Source organism: Ambystoma mexicanum, chromosome 3p, assembly GCF_040938575.1.
Source record: "Ambystoma mexicanum isolate Mex_15411 chromosome 3p, UKY_AmexF1_1, whole genome shotgun sequence".
Taxonomy (NCBI): Eukaryota; Metazoa; Chordata; class Amphibia; order Caudata; family Ambystomatidae; genus Ambystoma; species Ambystoma mexicanum.
In genome coordinates, this window is record NC_090925.1 from 1,194,604,485 (window position 1) to 1,194,626,808 (window position 22,324).

Below are 22,324 nucleotides of genomic sequence, written 5' to 3' on the forward strand. Positions count from 1 at the left end.
CATCCCCAGCTCGTGCTCCGGTTCTAGCAGAACCACACCTTTTTATATTGTAGAGAAGTCAAGTGCACAGTTGTAGTCAAGTGCCTGACCTTGCATTAATCTATTAATGAGACATCCTCTTTTTGTCTCCATTACCTGTGGGTAATCTTTAGTGCTCTTGGTCTCCTCTTCCTCATCCCAGTACATGTTGGAAAGGTGGGGGGGGTGGAATGGGACTGAAAATATCCCATAAAAGCTGAGGGGGAGGCTTTTAGGGGGAAATGGGAAAAGGGGGAATACCATGTATCACCCTTGGGTGTTCTCCCAATCCCTCGTGACCCCCCACTCAGGTGATTCTCCCTTGATTTTCGACCCCCAGGGTCGGGATCCAAAAGTGATGGCCCTTCCATGGCCACCTGAATAGAGGATCCTGGGGTAGTAGGTGGGAGAACACTGTCCAGTTTCTCACACAAGCCTGAGCAAACTGCAGTCCTGCATGCATGTGCTACTTAGTGTGTGGAAAAAAGGAAGAGCATGAATAAAATGGCAGTGCACTGACCCATCTATGATACATCATATGCTATTTAGAGGCATTAAATCAGTATTATGACTATCCAGTGCCTTGCTCGATTTTCTCTTTAACATTTATATGCAGTTTGTCTGCGAGTTGGGCCTACGATAGTCTGACCTAAGCAAACTTAATTGAACTAGATGATCCCTGTATCCATAGACATTTTCAAAGAAATGGAGCAAAATAGGTTACGCAGCGGTGGGCTGTCACAGAGGTGTGGTGACATGGTTTGCAGAAAATTTCAAAAGCCAATATTTTATTTGTAAAATATTTAGTAAAGCATTTGGCCCCTGCCTAGCATTTAGTTCACTCTGTCAGCCGTGTTAGCCATGGATTATCTTTACTGTACCCTTTGTAAAGCACTTGTACAACAAGAAATAGTTTCAAAGTGCCCACAGGGCAAGGGGGAGGGAACATGGGAACAGGCAGGTAAGAAGAAAACTTATGGACAGGAAAGATGTGGTCCTACTAGACCTTGTGAGTATTCGGAATGTGCAAGTGCAGAGAGGGGGAGAAGGGAAGGGGGTAAGTGCTAGGAGAATCCACAGGGGGAAAGTGCCAGGGAGTAAGCCAGTTGCAGGTAACAGGTAAGTGCATGGCAGAGATCACTTGGTAATTAGTGATCACTTGCTTAAAGTAAGTGCAGGCCTGTGAGTCAGCAAATGCCAATGAGTGCCCAAAGGCAAGTGCTGGGGGCAGGGAGTGGGCTGAAGGTGATTGGGAGGGAGGCTAGAACCCAGCAGGACACAGAAAGGCCCTGGCCACCAATCTCAACAGTGGGGTTTAGCACGGGAGGGGAGAGGGAAGGCGCATGTGAAGAGGAAAGTCTTAAGTGACGACCTCCGATGTGATGGGAGAGACGGAGGGGATAAAGGCTGAGGCGGGTTGGAGGTCAGTGGGTGTCAAGGAGATGGGAGCAGGGAATGGATAAGGGGGGGGAGTGCTCATAATTTCAGGTTTTTGGCAGTGAATTGCGTTGCCAATGCAGTGCAGTGGGTCTGGGAGGGGAGAGGTGTATTGAAGACTGCTGAAAGGCTGGCTAGTTCCTTGCAGATTTTAGTACTGCCGTGTTGTTGAATGCTCCAGAGATGTGTGCCTGGACATGGGCCCTCTTCTTGGAGCGAATGGAGAGCCGGTATTGCCTTTGTGGAAGGCAACATGCCGGTTTGTCAGAAGATGAGCCTGAGGTCTGCATTTGCGCTTCAGGGCTGCTAGATCGGAGTTGTACCAGGTGTTACTCTTGGTGGCATGTTTCAGGCGAATCATGACTGGAGCAAAAATTTTGAGTTTTAGAGATGGCAAGGTGGAGCTTGTTGAGTGCAGAGGTAGACTATACAGTGGGAGGGTGGATGAATGTGAATGTGAATGCAGCAACTAACACTTGTCTCATCGGGCGGGTGTCCATGAACGAGGTTGGCAGAGTTGTGGGAGGTGCGGTCAGTGGGCCAAGAGGACCCAGGTAAGAAGAGAGGAGGGAGTGGTCTGACCAGGAGAGCAAAGTAGTGAGTGAGAAGAGAGCAGAAGATTGGTGTAGGAAAAGGCATCAAGAGTATGTCCAGCTGAGTGGGTAGGACCAGAGGAGAGAATAGAAAAGGAGAGCGAGGTGCAGATGTCACGGAAGAGATTGGTCACCATCCATAATTGAGGAGTCAAGGTGGATGTTGAAGTCACCCAGGAGAAGGAATTTAGTGGTAGATGTCAGGAGAGAAGAGAAGAAATCAGCCCATTCTGAGAGGAATAGGGTGATAGAGCCTGGGTGGTAGATAGATAGTGGCAATGGTCAAGGAGGAAGTAGGAGGGATGACCAGTCTGCAGACCAGGCTCTCAAAGGAGGAGTATTGCTGGGTGGGTATGAGGGAAGAAGGGACCCTCTCAGGGAAGATAAGGGCAACCCCACCGTAGGCAACGGTTAGGACGAGTCTTAGAAATTATCTTGTAGCCATCAAGGAGAAGGGAGACAAAAGCAGTGACTGAGCTGTCATTGAACCATAAACCAGTAAGAGCGAGGATATTGAGATCAAAGTCTTCAAGGAGGAGGCAGATGTCAGCTGAGTATTTGATAGCAGAGAGAGCATTAAGCATGGTAATGTGGAGTAGGTCTCTTCCTTTGAAAATGTTCCAATGAGGGGTATAGGGGCATGGTAACCCAGTCAGAGGAGGGACAGATGGAGAGGAAGAAGAGGTAGGAGTATCTGGTGCAGGAAGGAAGTTGATGAGGGACGTCTGGTGCCAGTCAAAGAGGAGGAGGCTGGGTTGAGGACGCTGAGCCATGATAGTGCCATTGCGATAGACCATAATGATACACCTGGATGAAGAGAAGCCCACCCAGAGCACTTCCCATCTAGTGCCACCATTAATGGGTGAGTATAGGAAAGGAGAGAGGGAGTAGAGATAAAATGAGGAATCCAGATATCTGTGGAGGGGAAAGAAAAGAGGATGTCAGTGACAATTTGTATGGATGTTGCGCCAATGTAGGTATCTGTGATGGGTAGGCCAGGGTGAGTGGCAAGGAAGTCATTTTTACCTTTTTTCTTTCCAGACTTTGCAAGAGAGGGAGGATAGGTTAAAGTATAGCAGTTGGAGTTGAAAGGCGAGATGGTGAGTTCCATAGTGGTGGCAAAGAGACAACGATGGAAAATAGAGACTGCACAGCACGTGCACAAACTCATCTGGCAGCCTAGTAGCCTAGCAGCTAACACAAGCAGATGCAGCAGAAACACATACAATATAGGGGTGTAGCGATATAGAATACTACCTGGCTTTGAGATGTTACAGGCTCACAGATGCAATGCAAAATGGGGGTGTCACATTGTAAAACGCACACCTAGCTTTGGGATTTTTAAGACACACATGTAGAAAAGAAGAGGGGTAGAGTAGGCATAGGAGAAAGAAAAGAAGAGCAGAAAAGTTTAAGGCATGCGTGGCTTACAATTGTGGACAGTATAAGGTTTCACTGGCTCAGCTACAAATGTTGCAGGATTGACTAGGTGATACTGTAAGGGATGTATGGATGCATTTGATAGAATAATCTCATACCCTGAGACGCTAGTCGACTTGGATTTTTACAAAATCGCAAAGACTGCATGCTCCATGTATAATGTCACCAGGCAACCAATAGTAAACGGTTGAATACTTTTGAATTGCAAAAGCTGCTGCCGCTAAAACCTGCTCACAAGGCAACTGTCCCTGCACCACTGGGTCTAGGAGTCTGCTATAATATGTGAAATATTTATACCCTAGCGATGTTTGCTGGGCCAGGACCGCTTTCACCACTTGCCCATTCAAGTGAGAAAACAGATAAAATGGTTTCTTGTAATTCAGGGTCACCAAGACCAGATCATTGCTGATCATTGGCCTCGAGTTCCCGAAAGCAAGTCACCATCTCCTCAGACCATTCTATCAGGCCTTTTCCCTTTTGACCTCCCTTAAACCCATGTAGTATGGGCCTCATGTATCTAAATAGTCAAAATTCCATGATCTACAATAGTCACTCAGTCCCAAAAAACTGTTGTATTTATTTTTTGTGACTGGCTGGGGCCTATTCTGAACTGTGGTGTCTCGCTCTGGCATTACCTTCCTTCATAAGGGTGATATCACTTGCCCCATATATACTACCTCTGTCTGGCAGTATTGCAATTATGCTATGTCTACTGTGTACCCTTTCTCCGTAAGCAGGGTGAGGAGTGTTATTGAATCTCCTCGACACTGCTCTTCTGAAATGCTACAAACTAGGAAGTCATCCACATACTGAATTACCGTAGTGGGCACATCTAAATTACCCTAATCCATTTGAAACACCCTGTTGAGAACACTCACAGATTCACAGTACCCCTGAGGCAACCTCGTGTGTTCGAATCTCTGACCACAATACTTAAATCCATGAGGTACTGTGATTTGAGGTGTAAGGGGACAGAGAAATGCAATGGCATAGGAAGATGCAGCAGACTAGAGCCTTATTTCTTTCAAATAAGCAGATCTTTAACGTATGGAAGTTGAATATCATATCCTCCGACGAAATCAGGATTCAAGATCTCATTCACCTGTCAGCAATAGAAAAGGTCTGTTTCTAGTGGAAGGGCAAGTAGGAAAATTACAAATTGACCTGGGGCCAGATTACAGAAACTTTGCACTGTTGCACGTGTAAAGTTGCACTGTATAAGCACTAGCTCAAAATTTGCCCTACTTCAAAAAACATTGGGGCCACATCCGAATACATTTTCACTCTGATGAGTCATTTTTCATGGTATAAGCATTAGGGAAAAATTGGCATACTGAAAAACATGCACTTTCAATGCAACAGGGCAAAGTTTGCCTTAGTGCTATTAGCACTAGGGCACTATTTGCCCTGTTGCAAAACATGTTGAAAGTACATGATTTTTGCACTAGGAACATTTCATATACCATGACAAACTGCACTTGCCATGTTGCAAATGTTTTCCAATATGGACCCAATGTTTTTTGCTCTAGGGTAAAGTGGGTGGGTGAAGACGAGTGTGGGGAACACTTTTGCCAAGACTGTGAATGAAGAGAATTTGATTTGTCATAATGTTCTTTCCTTCATCTTTAAATTATGTAGTTATACTTGGTTCCACACATGTTCTTTATGCTGTCTTTGTTACCATTGGCTACCTGACTATCAGAATTCATAAGCCAGTGAACTCGGGTTAAATATGAACCCCTGTGACACGACTGCTATTACTTTCCTTCTTAATTTTAATTTGAGCAATAATAATGATTTAAACCCTTTGATGCATAACACACAAACCTTTTTGCCTAGTTTCTGCTTTAACACTGATCAATGAAACCAACATTTCCAAATGATGACAACATTAAGGTCCAAATGTTTTGCACTCCGATATCCTCCTAATAAATCCTGATTGTCCAGCACACCAGATATTGTGTACTACTGAGGATGTTTTCAAAGCTTCAAAAAAACCCATATTCCATAATGATACAGACAAAAGGGGAAAACGAACACAGTTAAGGCATCACTATTAATTGACTGAGTTTACATTAGATTATCACAAAATGGCAGTATTATATGCAATCCTATTAATTTTTTAAATAAAAGACATTGATTGAATATTAGACAGTCCATTACACTTAACAAAATGTCCTTACTTCCCACTTTATATATAGATATTTTTCTAACTCAAGAATGTAAAAGGCGAGTGTACCTTTACATTCTACATTCTACATCACCATTGTCACACAGCAATGTGCGAGGAATTCAACGTCATTAAAATCACACACACCACATCAATGAGGACCTCATTATTATCACACACCATCTCTATGGGGACATTCACTTAATTATCACACACCACCTATTTGTGGACCTGAACATCCATATCAGGACACACAATCTCTTTTGAGACTTAAACACAATACAGCATCTGTGTGAGGGATTTAATATCCTGATAATCACAGGCCATGTCTGTGGAGATGTCAACATTGCTATTTCCATACAACATTTCTGTGGATTCTTTATCATCTTCTTCATACCACACCATGTCCATCATTATTATTGCAGACTATCCCTGTGAGAGACATTTACATCACCATTATCGCACACCATTTCTATGATGACTTGGAATATTTATGAACACACACCATCCATATGGGTACTTAAAAATAATATTAACACACCATCTTTGTGGGGACTTTCCATTTGCAATAATTATACATCCTCCCCATAGGGAAAATTTACTTCACCATTTTCATGCACAGTCCCAAAGTGGATCGTAACATCTTTATATAGCCAATCCTCAAAAAAATGGCTTTTAAATCATCGTAATCACACACCTCCTCTGTGAGGACTTCATATGTATCACACACCATCTCTGTGGGGACATAAACCTAATTATCACACACCACCTCTGTGAGGACCTGAACACCTGTATCATGACACACAGTCTCTATTGGGACTTCAACGCAATACATCATCTGCATGGGGACTTTAATATCCTGATAATCGCATGCCATCTCTGTGCGGACTTCAACATGGTATTACCATACAACATCTCTTTGGGTGCTTTATCATCACGCACTCCATCGGGAATTTAACATCATTATTAACATACACTATTTCTGTGAGGGACTTTTACATCACCATTTTCACACACCATCTCTATGAGGACTCCTCTTTATGAACGCACACTAACCCTATGGGTACTCCATACATATGAACACCCAATCTTTGTGGGAACTTTCCATTTACAGTAATCATGCACCTACCCCACAGGGTCATTAACATCACTAATATTATACACAGTTCCAAAATGGACCATACCATCTGTATAAAGCCAATCCTTGATAGGATATGTGCTTAAAATCATTATACTCACACACCACCTCTGTGAGGACTTCATTCCTATCACACACCACATTAACTTAATTACCACACACTAACTCTGTGAGGACGTGAACATCTGTATCATGACACATTTCAATTGGGTTACAGCACAACACACCATCTTTATGGGGACTTTAATATCCTGATAATCACAAGAATTGAGGACTTCAACATTGGTCCTGATAATAGCAATGTTGGGGACTTCAACATTGGCATTACCATATAACATCTCTATTTATCACCATCATTTTTATCACAGACTATCCCTGTGAGGCAACACCATTATCACACACCATCTCTATGGGGACTTAGCATCATTACGAACACGCACCAACCCTATGGGTACTTCAGAAAAAGTATCAACACACAATCATTGTGGGGACTTTCCATGGACGATAATCATGCACCCTTCTGTCATGATGCCTACCCCTGGAGCACCAGGCCAGGCCCAGCACCCCCGGGAGCAGGCATCACGCCCCCGGGTAAAAGCCCAGCGGCCCTTTATAGGGGCTCTTTGGACTCTGTCCTGGCGCCATAGGCGCCAGGCTCATAAGGGGAAGTGTTTGGTGCACTTACCTGAAGCAGACCATGCTGCACACTCACCTGATGCAGACCATGCTGCATGAAGAACCAAGCCAAATGAGGCTTAGGAGGGACTATTTTTCTGAAGGAACTATTTTGTTACTTGGGTGGGGCTGTGGAAGAATACTCACCTGGAACTTCTTCCAAGGCTATTTAAGCCCAGCCCGGACAGCCACACGTGCTTCGCGTTGTTCTGCATCCCAGCAGCTGAACGCTCACCGTGTCTGCTCCTGCACCTGGACTCCAGCCACGCCTGCCTCGAACCTGGAACACCTGTAAGGGAATAAGAGAAGAGAAAGGTGAAAACCAAGAACTATTTCAACCTTCCTACCTGCATCCGGAATCTTCACGCCAGCATTCTTGAAGGAAGACTTCCATTTAAAAGCACCGCGTTGCTCGCTGCAGCGCCGCGCTTCACTCACCTGTTCCCGAGACACCGCCCGGCTCCATCGCGGCTCTCAGTGCCGGTCGCCACATCTCTGGCAGGTACCGCACCCCGGCTCCTATGGGGAAAGGATAAAAGACATTACTGGGGAATTATAAAGACATTTAGAGAAGTCGCCCTCATCACTAACTCACCTGATTTTACCCCGGCAATTTAACCCCTCAACGCATCGCCTTTGTTCTGCACCTGAAATAAAGGACAGAAAAAGACAACATAAAAGGAGGCTCACACTTGAACTTTTGCATCTTCATACTTACGGCGTATCGCTCAGTAAAGTCAAGTGGATTTGCCAGCGCCATTCTGAAAATCAGTGTAGTAACTGGACGAACGCGCGCCCCTGCACCAGAAGCAGGATGGAGAGTTCATCCTTCCAAACCATAAGGTGAGCTTAAACCGGGGGTTTTGGAGGACGTCAGAGGAGAACGAAGGGGGAAAGGGGTGAGCAAGCACATTATTCTGCAGACAGTTAATCCCCTTTCTCATCTGCAGAAGGATATTCCTAGATTAATCTACCTGGAAACATGCCGCTGGCCCCACCCGAACGCTTTGCTGGGGACCCCAAACGATTCGCCGTATTCATGAATCAATGTTGTTTGCATTTCCTGTGCAGACCTGGGGCCTTCCCTAATGACCAGACCAAGGTAGCCTTTGTATTGTCATATGTCAGCGGCAGTGCTGCCGATTGATCAGTTCCACTGGTAACTCAAGATGACTCGATTCTTCGTGATTTTCAAAGATTTCAAGCAAGCATGGAAAGGTTATTTGCTCGTCACTCCCAGGGGCAGGCTCTAGATGACGAACTTCTATCTCTGCGACAGGGCAATCAAGACCTCCTTTCCTACATTGCAACCTTTAATAGACTAATTGTGGAAACTGGGTGGCCAGAGGATAAAAGAATCATGTTATTTTATCGAGGTCTATGCGGAGAACTTAAAGATGTCCTGGCTCAAGTTGTAAATCCGGCCCAAGAGTGCTCAGAATATATAGACTTAGTGGTCCAATTGGATCACAGACTGCAAAACAGAAAAGCAGATCGGTCCAAGTTTGAGACGCAAAAGGAACGTGAAAGAAGACGACATATGCACTTATGTCTTTATTGTGGATCCTCTGGGCACTTTCTACGAGATTGCCCGGCAAGGCCACCCAGGAAGGTGGTAGGAGCCGCTGAAAAAATCCATGAAACCTCTACCGGGAAATGACCCCGCCCGACAAGCGTAGGGGTCCGCTTGCCGAGCTTGAAAACGAACTCTCCGACCTCGCATTTCACTGTGCCAATGGTCCTCGTAGATCCGGAACAGCCTAAGCGGTTGTATGCAATAAAGGCATACATCGATAGTGGGGCTATAGGAAACTATGTGGATCGTGAATTGGTCTCCAGGATTAACCTCCCCCTGCGTCCTAAAACCAGCAAAGATGTCATCACCACAGTCGATGGAACCGAAATTGCCTCGGGATCGGTAACACATTCCACAGCTGAGGTAACACTTGTAGGTCCAGACGGCCATCGGGAGGCAGTTGTGTTTGATGTAATCAAGGCTCCACAGTTTCAGGTTATACTCGGAATCCCTTGGTTAGAGACACATAATCCTCGAATTGATTGGCGAGCGAAGAGAATAACCTTTCCAGAGTGTGCACAAACCTGCTACCCAGAAAATCTGAAGGTCAGTCTAGCATCAGTAACCTCTGTCTCCATGCAGCTACCTCTGGAATACCAAGACTTTCAGGACGTCTTCCAAAAGGAACAGGCCAACACGTTACCTCCTCACAGATCGTACGATTGCCAAATCGATCTGGTGCCCGGTTCACAACCCCCTTGTAGCAGGATTTATGCCCTTACTGAGCCAGAGAATCTGCATTTGAGACAATATTTAGATCAATACCTAGCCAATGGTTTCATTCGCCCGTCAAAGTCTCCGGCATCCTCGGCTTTGTTCTTCGTGCCAAAAAAAGAAGGCGACCTTAGAACTTGTATCGATTACCGCGCATTGAACCAGATAACTGTTAAAAATCGTTACCCACTGCCGTTGATCCCTGAACTCCTTCACCAGGTGAAGGACGCTTGCATATACACCAAGTTAGATCTCCGGGGGGCTTATCATCTGGTACGAGTTAAAGAAGGCGACAAATGGAAAACGGCCTTCTGTACAAAATATGGACTATTCGAATACCAGGTGATGCCTTTCGGGTTGTGCAACGCGCCTGCTGCCTTCCAATTCTTCATGAACGATGTCCTTCGGGAACTCATCGATGTCTGTGTTGTCGTGTATATCGATGACATTCTGGTGTACTCCTCTTCAGAATCTGATCACAGAAAACATGTCAGGGCCGTCCTTGAGATATTGCGCCAGCACAAACAGTTTGCAAAGCTGGAAAAATGCGTTTTCCATACCACTGAGGTTGAATTTCTTGGATTCATCCTGACACCTAAAGGGGTGCGAATGGACTCACGGAAAGTGGATGCCATCCTCAAATGGCCATCACCTAGTTCGGTGAAAGGTGTCCAAAGCATGCTTGGTTTTGCCAATTTGTATCGCAGTTTTATCCCAGAATTTTCACGGGTGGTGCAACCCATCACTCCACTCTTGCGGAAGAATAAACGTTTTGAATGGACCGAGGAAGCTGAACAGGCCTTTTCAGGAATTAAAAGCTAAATTTAGGTCTGCACCTATTTTGAAACATCCGCGTCCTTATCTCCCATATATAGTCGAAACCGATGCATCCAGCTTAGCCATGGGAGCTGTCCTGTCTCAGAGAGACCCCGAAACCAACCAACTGCACCCCGTAGCATTTTGGTCCAGAAAGTTCTCGCCGCCAGAGATAAATTATGCAATCACCGATAAGGAATCATTAGCCATTAAGTCCGCCTTTAAGGCTTGGCGGCATTATCTTCTTGGCGCCAGGCATACCATCACCGTGATCACTGATCACCGAAATTTACAATATTTAAAAACTGCCAAGGCTCAGTCTTCACGACAGCTCCGATGGGCTTTATTCTTTGCTGAGTTCGATTTTGTAATCGCTTACCGTCCTGGCTGTAAGAATGGCAAAGCAGACGCGCTATCTCGAATTGGAATGGGAGAAATGGACACAAACTCAGAACCTGTGCCGATAATTCCTGACAAAGAATCTTGGGGATAACCACTTTATAAACCTTTGAAGACATTCAAGCACGGGTAAAACTATTCCTGGACTCTTCAGCCTTGCAGGATTGGATCAAAAGGGGGTCTGCCTTTTCAATCAACGATGGCTTACCTTACTTCCAAGGACGTTTATTTTTGCCAGACAAGGAATTGCAAGAACTGGTTATTTCCCGTCATCACGATACTCTGATGGAAGGACATCCTGGCATTGCCAAAACAGAGGAAAAAATTAAACAACAATTCTGGTGGCCGTTCTGGCGAAAGGATATTAAATCTTTCGTGATGTACTGTGGAGTTTGCGCCCAAAACAAAGGTCAAAAAACAAAACCCGCCGGTCTTCTTCAACCCTTAGACATTCCACCAGCGCCTTGGCACACCTTGTCACTAGATTTTATCACGGACCTGCCCTCTTGTAATGGATACAATACTATTCTGGTTGTGGTGGATTTATTTTCCAAGATGGCCCATTTTATTCCGTTGAAAGGATTACCTTCAGCTTTTGTTCTTGCCAAGGAATTCCTCGAAAATGTCATCCGTCTGCATGGATTCCTGTCCATACTAATCTCCGATCGGGGAAGCCAGTTAATTTCTCATTTTTGGAAAAAGTGTTGTCAACTGGCACAAATCGACGTAAGACTCTCAACCAGCCACCACCCACAGACCGATGGTCAGACGGAGAGAACGAACCAGACCCTTGAACAATATCTACGATGTATGTTGCACCAATCGGAGGGTAATTGGAAGGACATTTTATGGGTGGATGAATATGCATACAATAACTCGATACTCTCTGGAACTGGTCAGAGCCCCTTTTATACCCTATATGGACATCACCCTCGTACTTCAGACCTGGACTCACTTTTGAGCCTCGAAATGCCCGCAGTGGACCATTTGCATTCTACAATTACTCAAGCCTTCAAGGATGCTACTGCACACTTACAACATGCGAAAGGGAAATACAAAAAGAATGCGGATCTGCATCGCAAGGAGGCACCTCCATACCAAATAGGGGATCAAGTATGGTTGGCTACCAAACACTTATCGCTCAAGGGACCTCAGACTTTTAATCCAAGGTATTTAGGCCCTTACTCGATCAAAGCTATAATTAACCCAGTGGCAGTCAAGCTAGATCTACCAGCTAACATGCGGATTCATCCCGTCTTTCATGTGTCGCTTTTGAAACCAGTGAAACCAGGAACCAGATTAATAAAGCCACCAGAACCAATCCAGATAGATGGGGAGCCTGAATTCGAGGTGAAGAACATTTTGGACTCTAAGATCTCGAAATCAAAACTTTTCTATCTAATTGATTGGAAGGGGTACGGGCCTCAGGAAAGATCTTGGGAACCCAGCGACCACGTACATGCACCTCGGCTAGTAAAAAGGTTCCATCGGAATTTCCCAAACAAACCGAAACCTCCTGGGGAAAAGGCCTTGGGGGGGGGGAGGGGGGATGCTGTCATGATGCCAGGCCCAGCACCCCCGGAAGCAGGCATCACGTCCCCGGGTAAAAGCCCAGCGGCCCTTTATAGGGGCTCTTTGGACTCTGTCCTGGCGCCGTTGGCGCCAGGCTCATGTTGGACATCAGTCCTGGTGCCATAGGTGCCAGGCTCATAAGGGGAAGTGTTTGGTGCACTTACCTGGAGCAGACCATGCTGCACACTCACCTGATGCAGACCATGCTGCATGAAGAACCAAGCCAAATGAGGCTTAGGAGGGACTATTTTTCTGAAGGAACTATTTTGTTACTTGGGTGGGGCTGTGGAAGAATACTCACCTGGAACTTCTTCCAAGGCTATTTAAGCCACGCCCGGACAGCCACACGTGCTTGGCGTTGTTCTGCATCCCAGCAGCTGAACGCTCACTGTGTCTGCTCCTGCACCTGGACTCCAGCCACGCCCGCCTCGAACCTGGAACACCTGTAAGGGAATAAGAGAAGAGAAAGGTGAAAACCAAGAACTATTTCAACCTTCTTACCTGCATCTGGAATCTTCACGCCAGCATTATTGAAGGAAGACTTCCATTTAAAAGCACCACGTTGCTCGCTGCAGCGCCGCGCTTCACTCACCTGTTCCCGAGACGCCGCCCACTCCATCGCGGCTCTCAGTGCCGGTCACCACATCTCTGCACCGCACCTAAGGGAGAGAAGAAGAGACAAAAGGTGAGCAAGGGAACACAAGAGGAAAGCCGAATTTTCAGCCATATTACTTACCGGCTATTCTTGGTGAACCATTCCACATCTCGCGTCGGCGCCACATCTCTGGCAGGTACCGCATCCCGGCCCCTATGGGGAAAGGACAAAAGACATTACTGGGGAATTATAAAGACATTTAGAGGGATCGCCCTCATCACTAACTCACCTGATTTTACCCCGGCAATTTAACCCCTCAACGCATCGCCTTTGTTCTGCACCTGAAATAAAGGACAGAAAAAGACAACATAAAAGGAGGCACACACTTGAACTTTTGCATATTCATACTTACGGCGTATCGCTCAGTAAAGTCAAGTGGATTTGCCAGCGCCATTCTGAAAACCAGTGAAATAACTGGACGAACGCGCGCCCCTGCACCAGAAGCACAATGGAGAGTTCATCCTTCCAAACCATAAGGTGAGCTTAAACTCGGGGTTTTGGAGGAAGTCAGAGGAGAACGAAGGGGGAAAGGGGGGAGCAAGCACATTATTCAGCAGACAGTTAATCCCCTTTCTCATCTGCAGAAAGATATTCCTACGGGCCAGACAAGCAAGATTTGGGGGTCCTGTTAAATTGGTGGTCCGAATTCTGCGCATCACGCTTGAAGAGGCCACAGCAACCCAGACCAGACCAGCGCCTCCGTGGGAGCCAGGTGAGCGTTACACCTTCCCATAGGGTAATTAACTTCAATATTATCACTAACAGTCCCAAGTAAAGTAGACCGTAACATCTTCATAAAAAACAATCCTTGAGAAGAGATTTGTTTCAGTGGGCAAGATGGTGACTGTTGAACAAAAAAACCTGAATATAAATCCATGCTCCTCCCTTGACCAAAGTGTGTGATCCTGGGTCGGTTGTGTCATCTTTATGTTCCCCAGTTCTCTTTGCAAACACATGTTGGTGTATTCACTTGAAGGCTCTTCAGTCTGTCACTACGCACTGAAGAGTCTTTAAGCGAATATCTTATGATGAATACAAACCATGACTATCTGTGATGCGGGCAGGTACTCATGTACAGAAGTAGAATTTTATAATGTACAAAGAGTAGTGTGAACACTAATTAGGCATTCGCATATGAATGCCTTCAGTTCCAAATAAGAATAATTAAATAAGTCCCCACAAGGATGGTAACACATGTTCAAGTCCCCACAACGATGGTACCAAACGCGTGTTTAAAAATAGGCATTTTTGCAAATTTAAAGCTGGATACTGAATTGTGATTTTTGTTTCTGAATATATTTCTGCTATTAGCATGTTTTTAAAACATTGGGAAAGGATAGTCCCCACAAGGTAGGTACCCACACATAGTCCCCACAAGAGGGGGGGGGGATATGTGTGTGTGTGTGTGTGTGTGTGTGTGTGTGTGTGTGTGTGTGTGTGTGTGTGTGTGTATGCTGGGAGGGAGGTGACTAAGTGAACACTTGGGCAAGCCTACGGTGGTAGGCAGGTGTTACACCTGTCAGCAGCTCCTTTCCTTGGAGATTACTACTGGTTGTGGAAGAGGACATACATGGTAGCAATTTAAGGTGTAAGTAAGGTGGAAAGGTATAACCACCAATTACTCAAAGGGACTGACATTGATTTGATACCAGCAGTTTGTATGGTATTTAGTCCTCCAAACTATGCTTTTAGGATTTATGGCTTGTTAACACTGGCATTACAACTATTAATGGGCACTTCCATTTTTGCAAACCTGGATTCTGTAAGGGGGCGGGGAAAATAGGAGGGAAGAGAGCGAGGAGCGACTCACGTATAGATGTCATTGATTGGTGAATGATCTGCAATATAGGTCCAACATCCTTTCTTTCCATTTAATCATAACACAAACATACAGTTTATCAATATCGCCTGGGGTATGTTATAATGCATAACACGAAACATGAGAACATGGTAAATAAAAATGTTGTTCTTCATTCTGCTGCAAGTGGGCCATATTCACATGAGCATGCTTAAAGGTACTTTAGAAGGCTAGGGATGGGCTGCAGCTGCGAGCAGTTCAGGTGCTGTATAGACTTGTTGCATCCAAAGGGCTGCAGTAGTATCATGGGAAGTAGGCCAGGAACGTCTCTTGCAATACATGTTGCTGGCCCGCACTTTGCACATATGTATAGGGTATCTTTCATGAATGCAGGAAGTGTTTCTTCTGCACTCACTCATTTTGCATAATATGTCCTATTAATACTCTTAGTAGATCGTTGCCATTAGGTGTCCTCATTTAAAGTAGTATCTCAGTGAGGTAATGGTCCTCGCCATTGTATTTGAAGGTAATGTGTACTTCTTTCTCTATAACTGTTACATTTGGCCATAAATTCAGTGTAATTAATGCCATGTATGTGAATCCGTGCATGTGTATCTGAACAGAGCTTTGCATTTATTTTAATGGTGGTTTGTTATATTTGCTTCTAGAACACTGATTCACCCATGAAGAAGGCCCCGGGAGACTCGCTGATGGTAAGGAATAGACTAATGGTGGAGAGCATGTTAATATTAATGTATATGCGTTTCTTAAGCACACAAAACACTTTTTAGGTTACTAGAAGTTCGCAGCAGGTGACACATACTTCCTCACAAATCATAGCAAACAGAAGAGAATTCCACTTTTCGCAGTAACAGATGATTTGTATACCTCCATTGGAGCTTAGCTGGTTGGTTTGTAGATTCATCTAAAAATGGTTCTGTGCAGAGGAGGGTGAGCGATTTGTCTACACACAGAGGTGTGGAGAGAATGGAGGTGTGTTATGAGTTGTTCTATCTGGCACGCACCACTTTTGTTCTTTTTGTCTTGGTGTTTTGTTTGGCTTGCCTGAGGAGACATCATTCCTGTGGCTGTTTCATGTTTGTTCACATAATGTATTAGTTTAATGCAGTACTATTGGGCGCACAAGATTCCTATGTGTGTACTCCTCCTTAGAATATGTTCTCCTCATATGTGATCTCTGATGTGGCCTTTTTCATTGGCAGTCATACGCGGGACATTGTAGTAAGGGAGGAGGCTGAGAAGTCGCACTGTCATCGAGATTGTTCTTTCCCGCTTCACTGCCCTTTGCAACTTCCTCCTACTCAAATACGAGTATCCCTTCAACCACACATTCTGCCTTCTGCTCTGAGATTCCACAAGGTGGCCAGAGTCATCCAGGGTGGCAAGCACATCACAACACTTCTCACCAAAAGCCACAATACAATAAAGGCCAACTCTGAGAACTTAACACACAGATATTACAACTTTAATAGAGCACTCAGATGGTACTAAGAAGAATCCTGGATCCGCTACAGCAGTATTCAGGATTGCCTTCCTCAACACCATTCCTGTTTCTCTCTACAAAACCTCCAAACATGGCACCACATGCACATCTCGCGCTCGGATCTTCCTCCATCTAAATCTATTCTCAAGTTTGGTGCTGTATATGTTTTTCAAGATTATGGGTTTATTGTAGTGATATTTTCATTTGCATTTTAATATTTTCAATGGTTTTCATGCTTTTTCATTATTATCATTCGTATTAATTGTAGTGCTTTTCTAACATATTTTGTTTAACTATGTAGAACTGAAATTGAATTGAAGGTTGACATAAATAACTTGTAGCTTTAGCATCATCCTTTTATCTCTCAGATGTGTTTATCATAGTTTTAATATATCTGTAGTTATGATATGTGGCTGTAGGTTTGCATCATGAATTGGGATTGTTCTCTATATGATCCTTGGTTAAATGGAAATTGGTTGCACTTTACCATAAGCTTCTTACTAACCCACAAGATGCACTTTCCACTAATGTACATTCTTTGGGAATTAGGCGATCTGTAAAGGTGCTTCAGGAGTTTGTGTATACGTGCAATAACTTATTGGATATCTTGGAGTTATCCATGGAAGAAGTTGTTATGAACCCCTTAAGTGCGAGGAATGCATTATGTTGGATGCATTGATGCTCTACGAGGTAAATCATTTCAAGATATAAAATGCATGGTGACCTGGCAAATGAGGAGAAAAGACTTGGACACGTTTCCACCTACATGTCCAAGTTTCCTAATGTGTCCTAGCACACTCGTTTTATGAAACTCCAATGCAATCCACTCTCCACACAAGAAGTTCTGAGGTTACATGGACGTTAGGGCCGAGGAAAATAATATGTAGGTTTTTGCCCTTCCCCTGATCAAGCAGAGGCTTTGAAACACTTACTTTTATACTATTTGGTTCTGCAGGAAGGCGGAATCTTTTAGTTTGGAAGATGTCCATTATGATGTGTGTTTAACACCCGAAGATGTTTAGATCCCTATTTTTGCGGGGTGCATCTCTCTCTAACATTGGCAGTAACTGGATATTTAAACAGAATATATGTAATAGGAAACACATTTAGTTAGGAAAACATGTAAGTCCGATTGTAATGGTGGATGCAGTTTGTAATCGATTTTGAGAAATTGTATTAATTATACTATCAATTGTATTATACCTAATTGACGATTGCTAATGAAAGTAAGGTTGACTTACTTTTTCTAATGAACGACTTTTTTGTATTAGTTTTATTGTAAAACGGTGCACAAACAATGCACAGAAATATAAGATCTTATAGGATGCTTATTTACCACCTCTGCACTTTCCTTATATTCACTGCACCAGCTTTTTGACTCTCCATCCATTGCTTGCAGAAACTTTAAACTAAAATGCCGCCCTTCTTCCTGATGAATACCATTTTCTATGTACCTTTGGCATGACACCACATCACAGCTCTACAATCTATACCACCACCATGGAGAGCTGAATATTCAAGTTTATGATTATGTTCACACTCTCCACTTTTCTATTACTCTTGAGTTGTACAAATCCATATTCCTTCTTGAATGCCTGAATTCTAAAATAGTTTTTATTGCTGTAGATATCCCGACATCCATTATCAGTGATCATTTCGTCAGGATACCCTCGTGTTATCAAGCACCATGTACATGGTTAACCTCAAACCCCTTGAATGCAAAGTCCACCATCAAGATAAACAAATGTGCCTTCTTTCTCAGCGTTTGGTGAGACCACTGATGGGAAGAATCAATTTCTTCGGTGCATTTCCTGGAACCTCCAGTTACTGTTACTTAATCTCTGGTATTTGTGTCATCTGCACCTGACCACTAGTTGTATAGAGTATGCTCTATGCTACCCATCACCATTTTATCATAGTCTACCGTTGTCCTCCAGTAATTCTCTCTCTAATAGATTCCCCTTTGTAAGCATCCTTCCACCTTGAGCCAATTACACTAACGTCTCTCTCACTGAAATGAGAAACGCAAAGCCCCTGATTCATGGAATTATTTGTGCGTAAAATGCAGATTTGTGCACCATTATGCCTGAAAATCCCCACACCTCAAACTGGGATTTTCGGGCAGAATGGCACGCAAATCTGCATTTTATGCGCAGATAATTCCATGAATCGCTGTATATTCCTACCACTAACAATATTTACCCTACATTCAGAGACCTCCTCCTTTAACTTCATAAAGCTGATAACGCACTCCCATTTTTCAGTGAATCCTTTCCTCGAACGCCTTATATCTGACAATTTGAGGTCCCGCTCCATCTCTGGTAGCCACACCTGCAAACTAAACACACACGTGCTTTAATCCTACACACTAGCTATCACAAAACATCACCAATATAATCCTAAATCTCCTCCCTACAGTTTAATTGAATCCTTGACAACAACAAAAAAGATTCTCAATTGTGAAATGATGCATCCTGTTTCTCGGCAACCTTAAGAGGACTCGTGCTCAATGTCCAAACCTTGCCTTGCAAACATATGTTGCTTGTCCTGAGGTATGTGGATCTCCAATAACATGTGTGGCTGAAATCAAGAAGAGGGATAGCCCGTACAGATTTGTATATCATTTGCATAATAATCTGGCATTTCAGGAGATGTAACATTTCAAACTAATGCAATACTCCTGTATTATTTTGAGTTAAAACACTTAATACATACTTACTCCATAATCCAAAACCTGTTTCATGCCTAGGACACTTTCCCGGTACATACATAATACTGTAAAGAAAGTAGGAAAGGTGTTGGAATCAATGCTGATGTGTTTTAAACAGATCTTTCTTGGAATACGAACAGAGCTTCTTTAAATATTGTCTCCAGCGCTAAGGATTAAGACAGGTCCTGGAAAATAAAAAGACCAGTTTTAACTACATTTGTATCATGAACTCTATACTCTTCTCTTCTTGTTCAGCACCCTACACGTTTGCCCCGAATAAGTGCCCTATTCATGTCATTTGTTTTTACAGACGAAGTAATTGTGAACAACGTGTTTTAAATAACATTGAACATACGATTGCATCTGTTTGAAATGTCTCTTCTGAAAAAACAGTATAATATACAAAACAAAGATAATTAAGCATAGTCTGTCCATCTTCTAATAGTCACCCACTTAACCCCTGCAGGGAGGGTAGGTGCAGCATTAATACATCAATAATAGTTTGTAACCTATAGCACAAAGGTTCACTCTCTCTGACCCTCAAGATAACATGCAAGGGTGTCCTCTGCCTCTCTCTCACAGAGGACCTCTTCTCTTCTCACTGAGTACCCTAAAGTCAAAGGGCACATCTCGAGTATCCTGAGCCAGACTCCATACAGTATTAAAAGCATGCACAGTCATGAATTCTGGCTCACGGCATAACCTGATGCAGAGTCACTACCCTCCACACATTAGATTTGAGACAAAAACATGCCAACCGACACTCCCTTTTCCTACTAGATGCATCCCCATTCTTTAAAAAGTGGTTTGTGGGAGTGTGCATTATTGAGAGGGAATGGCCATCCCCCTTTCTCTAAATGTGCAGCGGGTTCATGATTTAAGAAGAATTGTCATACAGATTAAAGTGGGTCGAAGCCTATATTGGGTCCCACAATTTGGATGAATCGCCTCTCTCTCTCCCTTCTCTATATCCCTAAGCTCTTTTGAAGTTGCAAAGGCATCTACAATTTTTTGTCCCACAGAAAATATTCTAATGTGTAACTCCCCATTCTGCCTTTCAGAGATCACTTCAGAAGTCACTTCAAAGATCACTTCAGAGATCTCTTCAGTTGAATGGAGATATGTTCATCAAAAATCTGATTGACAAACAATCTGATCCTAAAATGTCCCTTTGCAGATTCCCTTTAACCGGAGTCATAGTGGGAGATTTCAAGTGGTGTATTTCGTTTATGACTCTGGTTAACTCTTCTCTGGCATGAGCGGTACCATAAATAGGTTACATGCTTCTTCTGGACTAGACCAATTCAAAATCTCCTAAAAGCCTCATTATCTCATACTATCTACAAATAGCCTAGACTAAAGGGTAAACAAAACTCTCGATTGGTTTTATCACAGGCACTAGAAAGTCCTCCTTCTTCCCCTTGTGCATATTGGGATTCAGGTTTAAGGGCTAGTCTGTTAGTTACTCGGCCTGGGGGTGAATAGAGAGATGTTGGTACTTCTATAAGCATGGAGAAGAGAGCGCAGAAGATGACTCGGAACATTTGAGGTAAATATTCTTTCTCAAGGAGTGAAACCACCTCGAGACTATTCACAACCACAGATCTTGGGTGACTGGCAAATGCCACAAGGACAGGATCTTCTCAGCCAAAATCCCTTGGTACATGATTGCCATTATCTGGGTCAGAGTACTGCTTCTCAGGACGTTTTGTTTTTCTGTATTACAGGGATCCGCCCAAAAGGCAGGGGTTGAGAGGCTTTTTTTCGGTTTTTAAAGTGAAACACCAGAAAGGCTCAACGAACCTATAGCTACAGTCTTGCTTTTAAAATCCCCTTCTCAGTACCTAAGTGTTAACATAGAGACATTTCCAGAGAAGAAAACAATGGAGCAGCTGTGCTGATGCAAATGAGCACAAACACGATCATACAGAAGTATTGGCCTTCCTTGCTCCTGGCTGCCCCTACAGTTAAGTGTGGATGTTGTTTCCATGATAAAGAGAAGTGTATGCATCTAACCAGACCAGTTAACGTTCTATGAATCAACCCTCTTGTTGCTCTTGATCTCCCCAATAATCCTTTAGTCATATCAATTGTTCATCTTCTCTCATAAAGCATAACTTGGCTCTTTAATTACTTCTAAGGTGAATATATTATAGTGGCAGTTTGATTGATTTGACCAGAATAGGTGATAATTGTTTTCTGAGCTATAAATCCATTCTTTATTTGTAACTGATGTATTGCCTGAATATATCTTCTCTTTTTTTTGTACTACCTTGAATTGCAGCGCTTATCTAATTGAACCTATCCATCACTTCTGAAGGCGAAGGTAGTGATTTTACTTGTTCTGCCAGATACAAACTCTTTGTCCCAGACTAACTCAGCATTGAGTGTTTTCTGATGTCATGTTGAAGGCAGAGCTCAAGTCAAGGGTACACGTGGGTGGAAGGAGTCCACCCACTTTTTGCAGAGGGTGGACTCAGCCCCCTCCCACCCCCCCAGCTGAAATGAGAAACATTGAATGTCCTCTTTGAATTCATGAATTAAAGCCGACCTCGGGGATCGACCCTCCGGTTTGCAGGCCAGACACTTCATCACTGCACTATATAACCAAATAATAGACAAAGGTGAAATGTCGCATTCCGGTACTGCAAGTTCCCGGGAAATCATTTGTAATGGTTCTTGGAGTTTAAAACATGCACACCTTCAAAAACACTATTAGAAAAAAATATCCTCTCTTGGTTTTGTGTGTGTGTTGATTTAACGAAAGGCAAATGCCATTTGTCTTGTGCAATTTGGGTGGCTATGCAAAGCCAATTTTATGAAATGTGCACATTTCACCTTTATATGCTCATTTCTGGCAACGTCACATCCCATTGCGTTTGTTGGTGAGCCGCCCCCCCCACTTACATTTTTAGGACTTGACCTCTGGTTGAAGGAATATCTATTTTGTGTTTTTCACACTTTAACACCCGGATAGATGTACATCTCCTTGCAAAATATCTGGCCTAGACAGTGCATTTAAAGTTGCAGACAGGTTTCAATGGTAAGTGGGCGCTTAAAAGGGATTTATGTCAGTATGCCAGCCTGCCACCACCAGCTGCACTGTGTA

The 22,324-nt window shown here is 43.8% G+C and overlaps 1 protein-coding gene across 3 annotated transcripts in view; it reads left to right on the forward strand.

Moving 5' to 3' along the window:
• The window catches only part of SPOCK1 (SPARC (osteonectin), cwcv and kazal like domains proteoglycan 1), a 3,006,883-nt gene that overhangs the window by 323,985 nt on the left and 2,660,574 nt on the right, over nucleotides 1–22,324 (forward strand). For 2 of the 3 annotated variants that reach the window (XM_069652609.1, XM_069652610.1), the window contains exon 3: nucleotides 15,670–15,714. The exons of the other annotated variant lie outside the window; for it this stretch is intronic. In XM_069652609.1, the coding sequence (XP_069508710.1) occupies nucleotides 15,670–15,714 (45 nt within the window). The remainder of the gene's footprint in view (nucleotides 1–15,669; nucleotides 15,715–22,324) is intronic. 3 annotated transcript variants of the gene reach the window in all.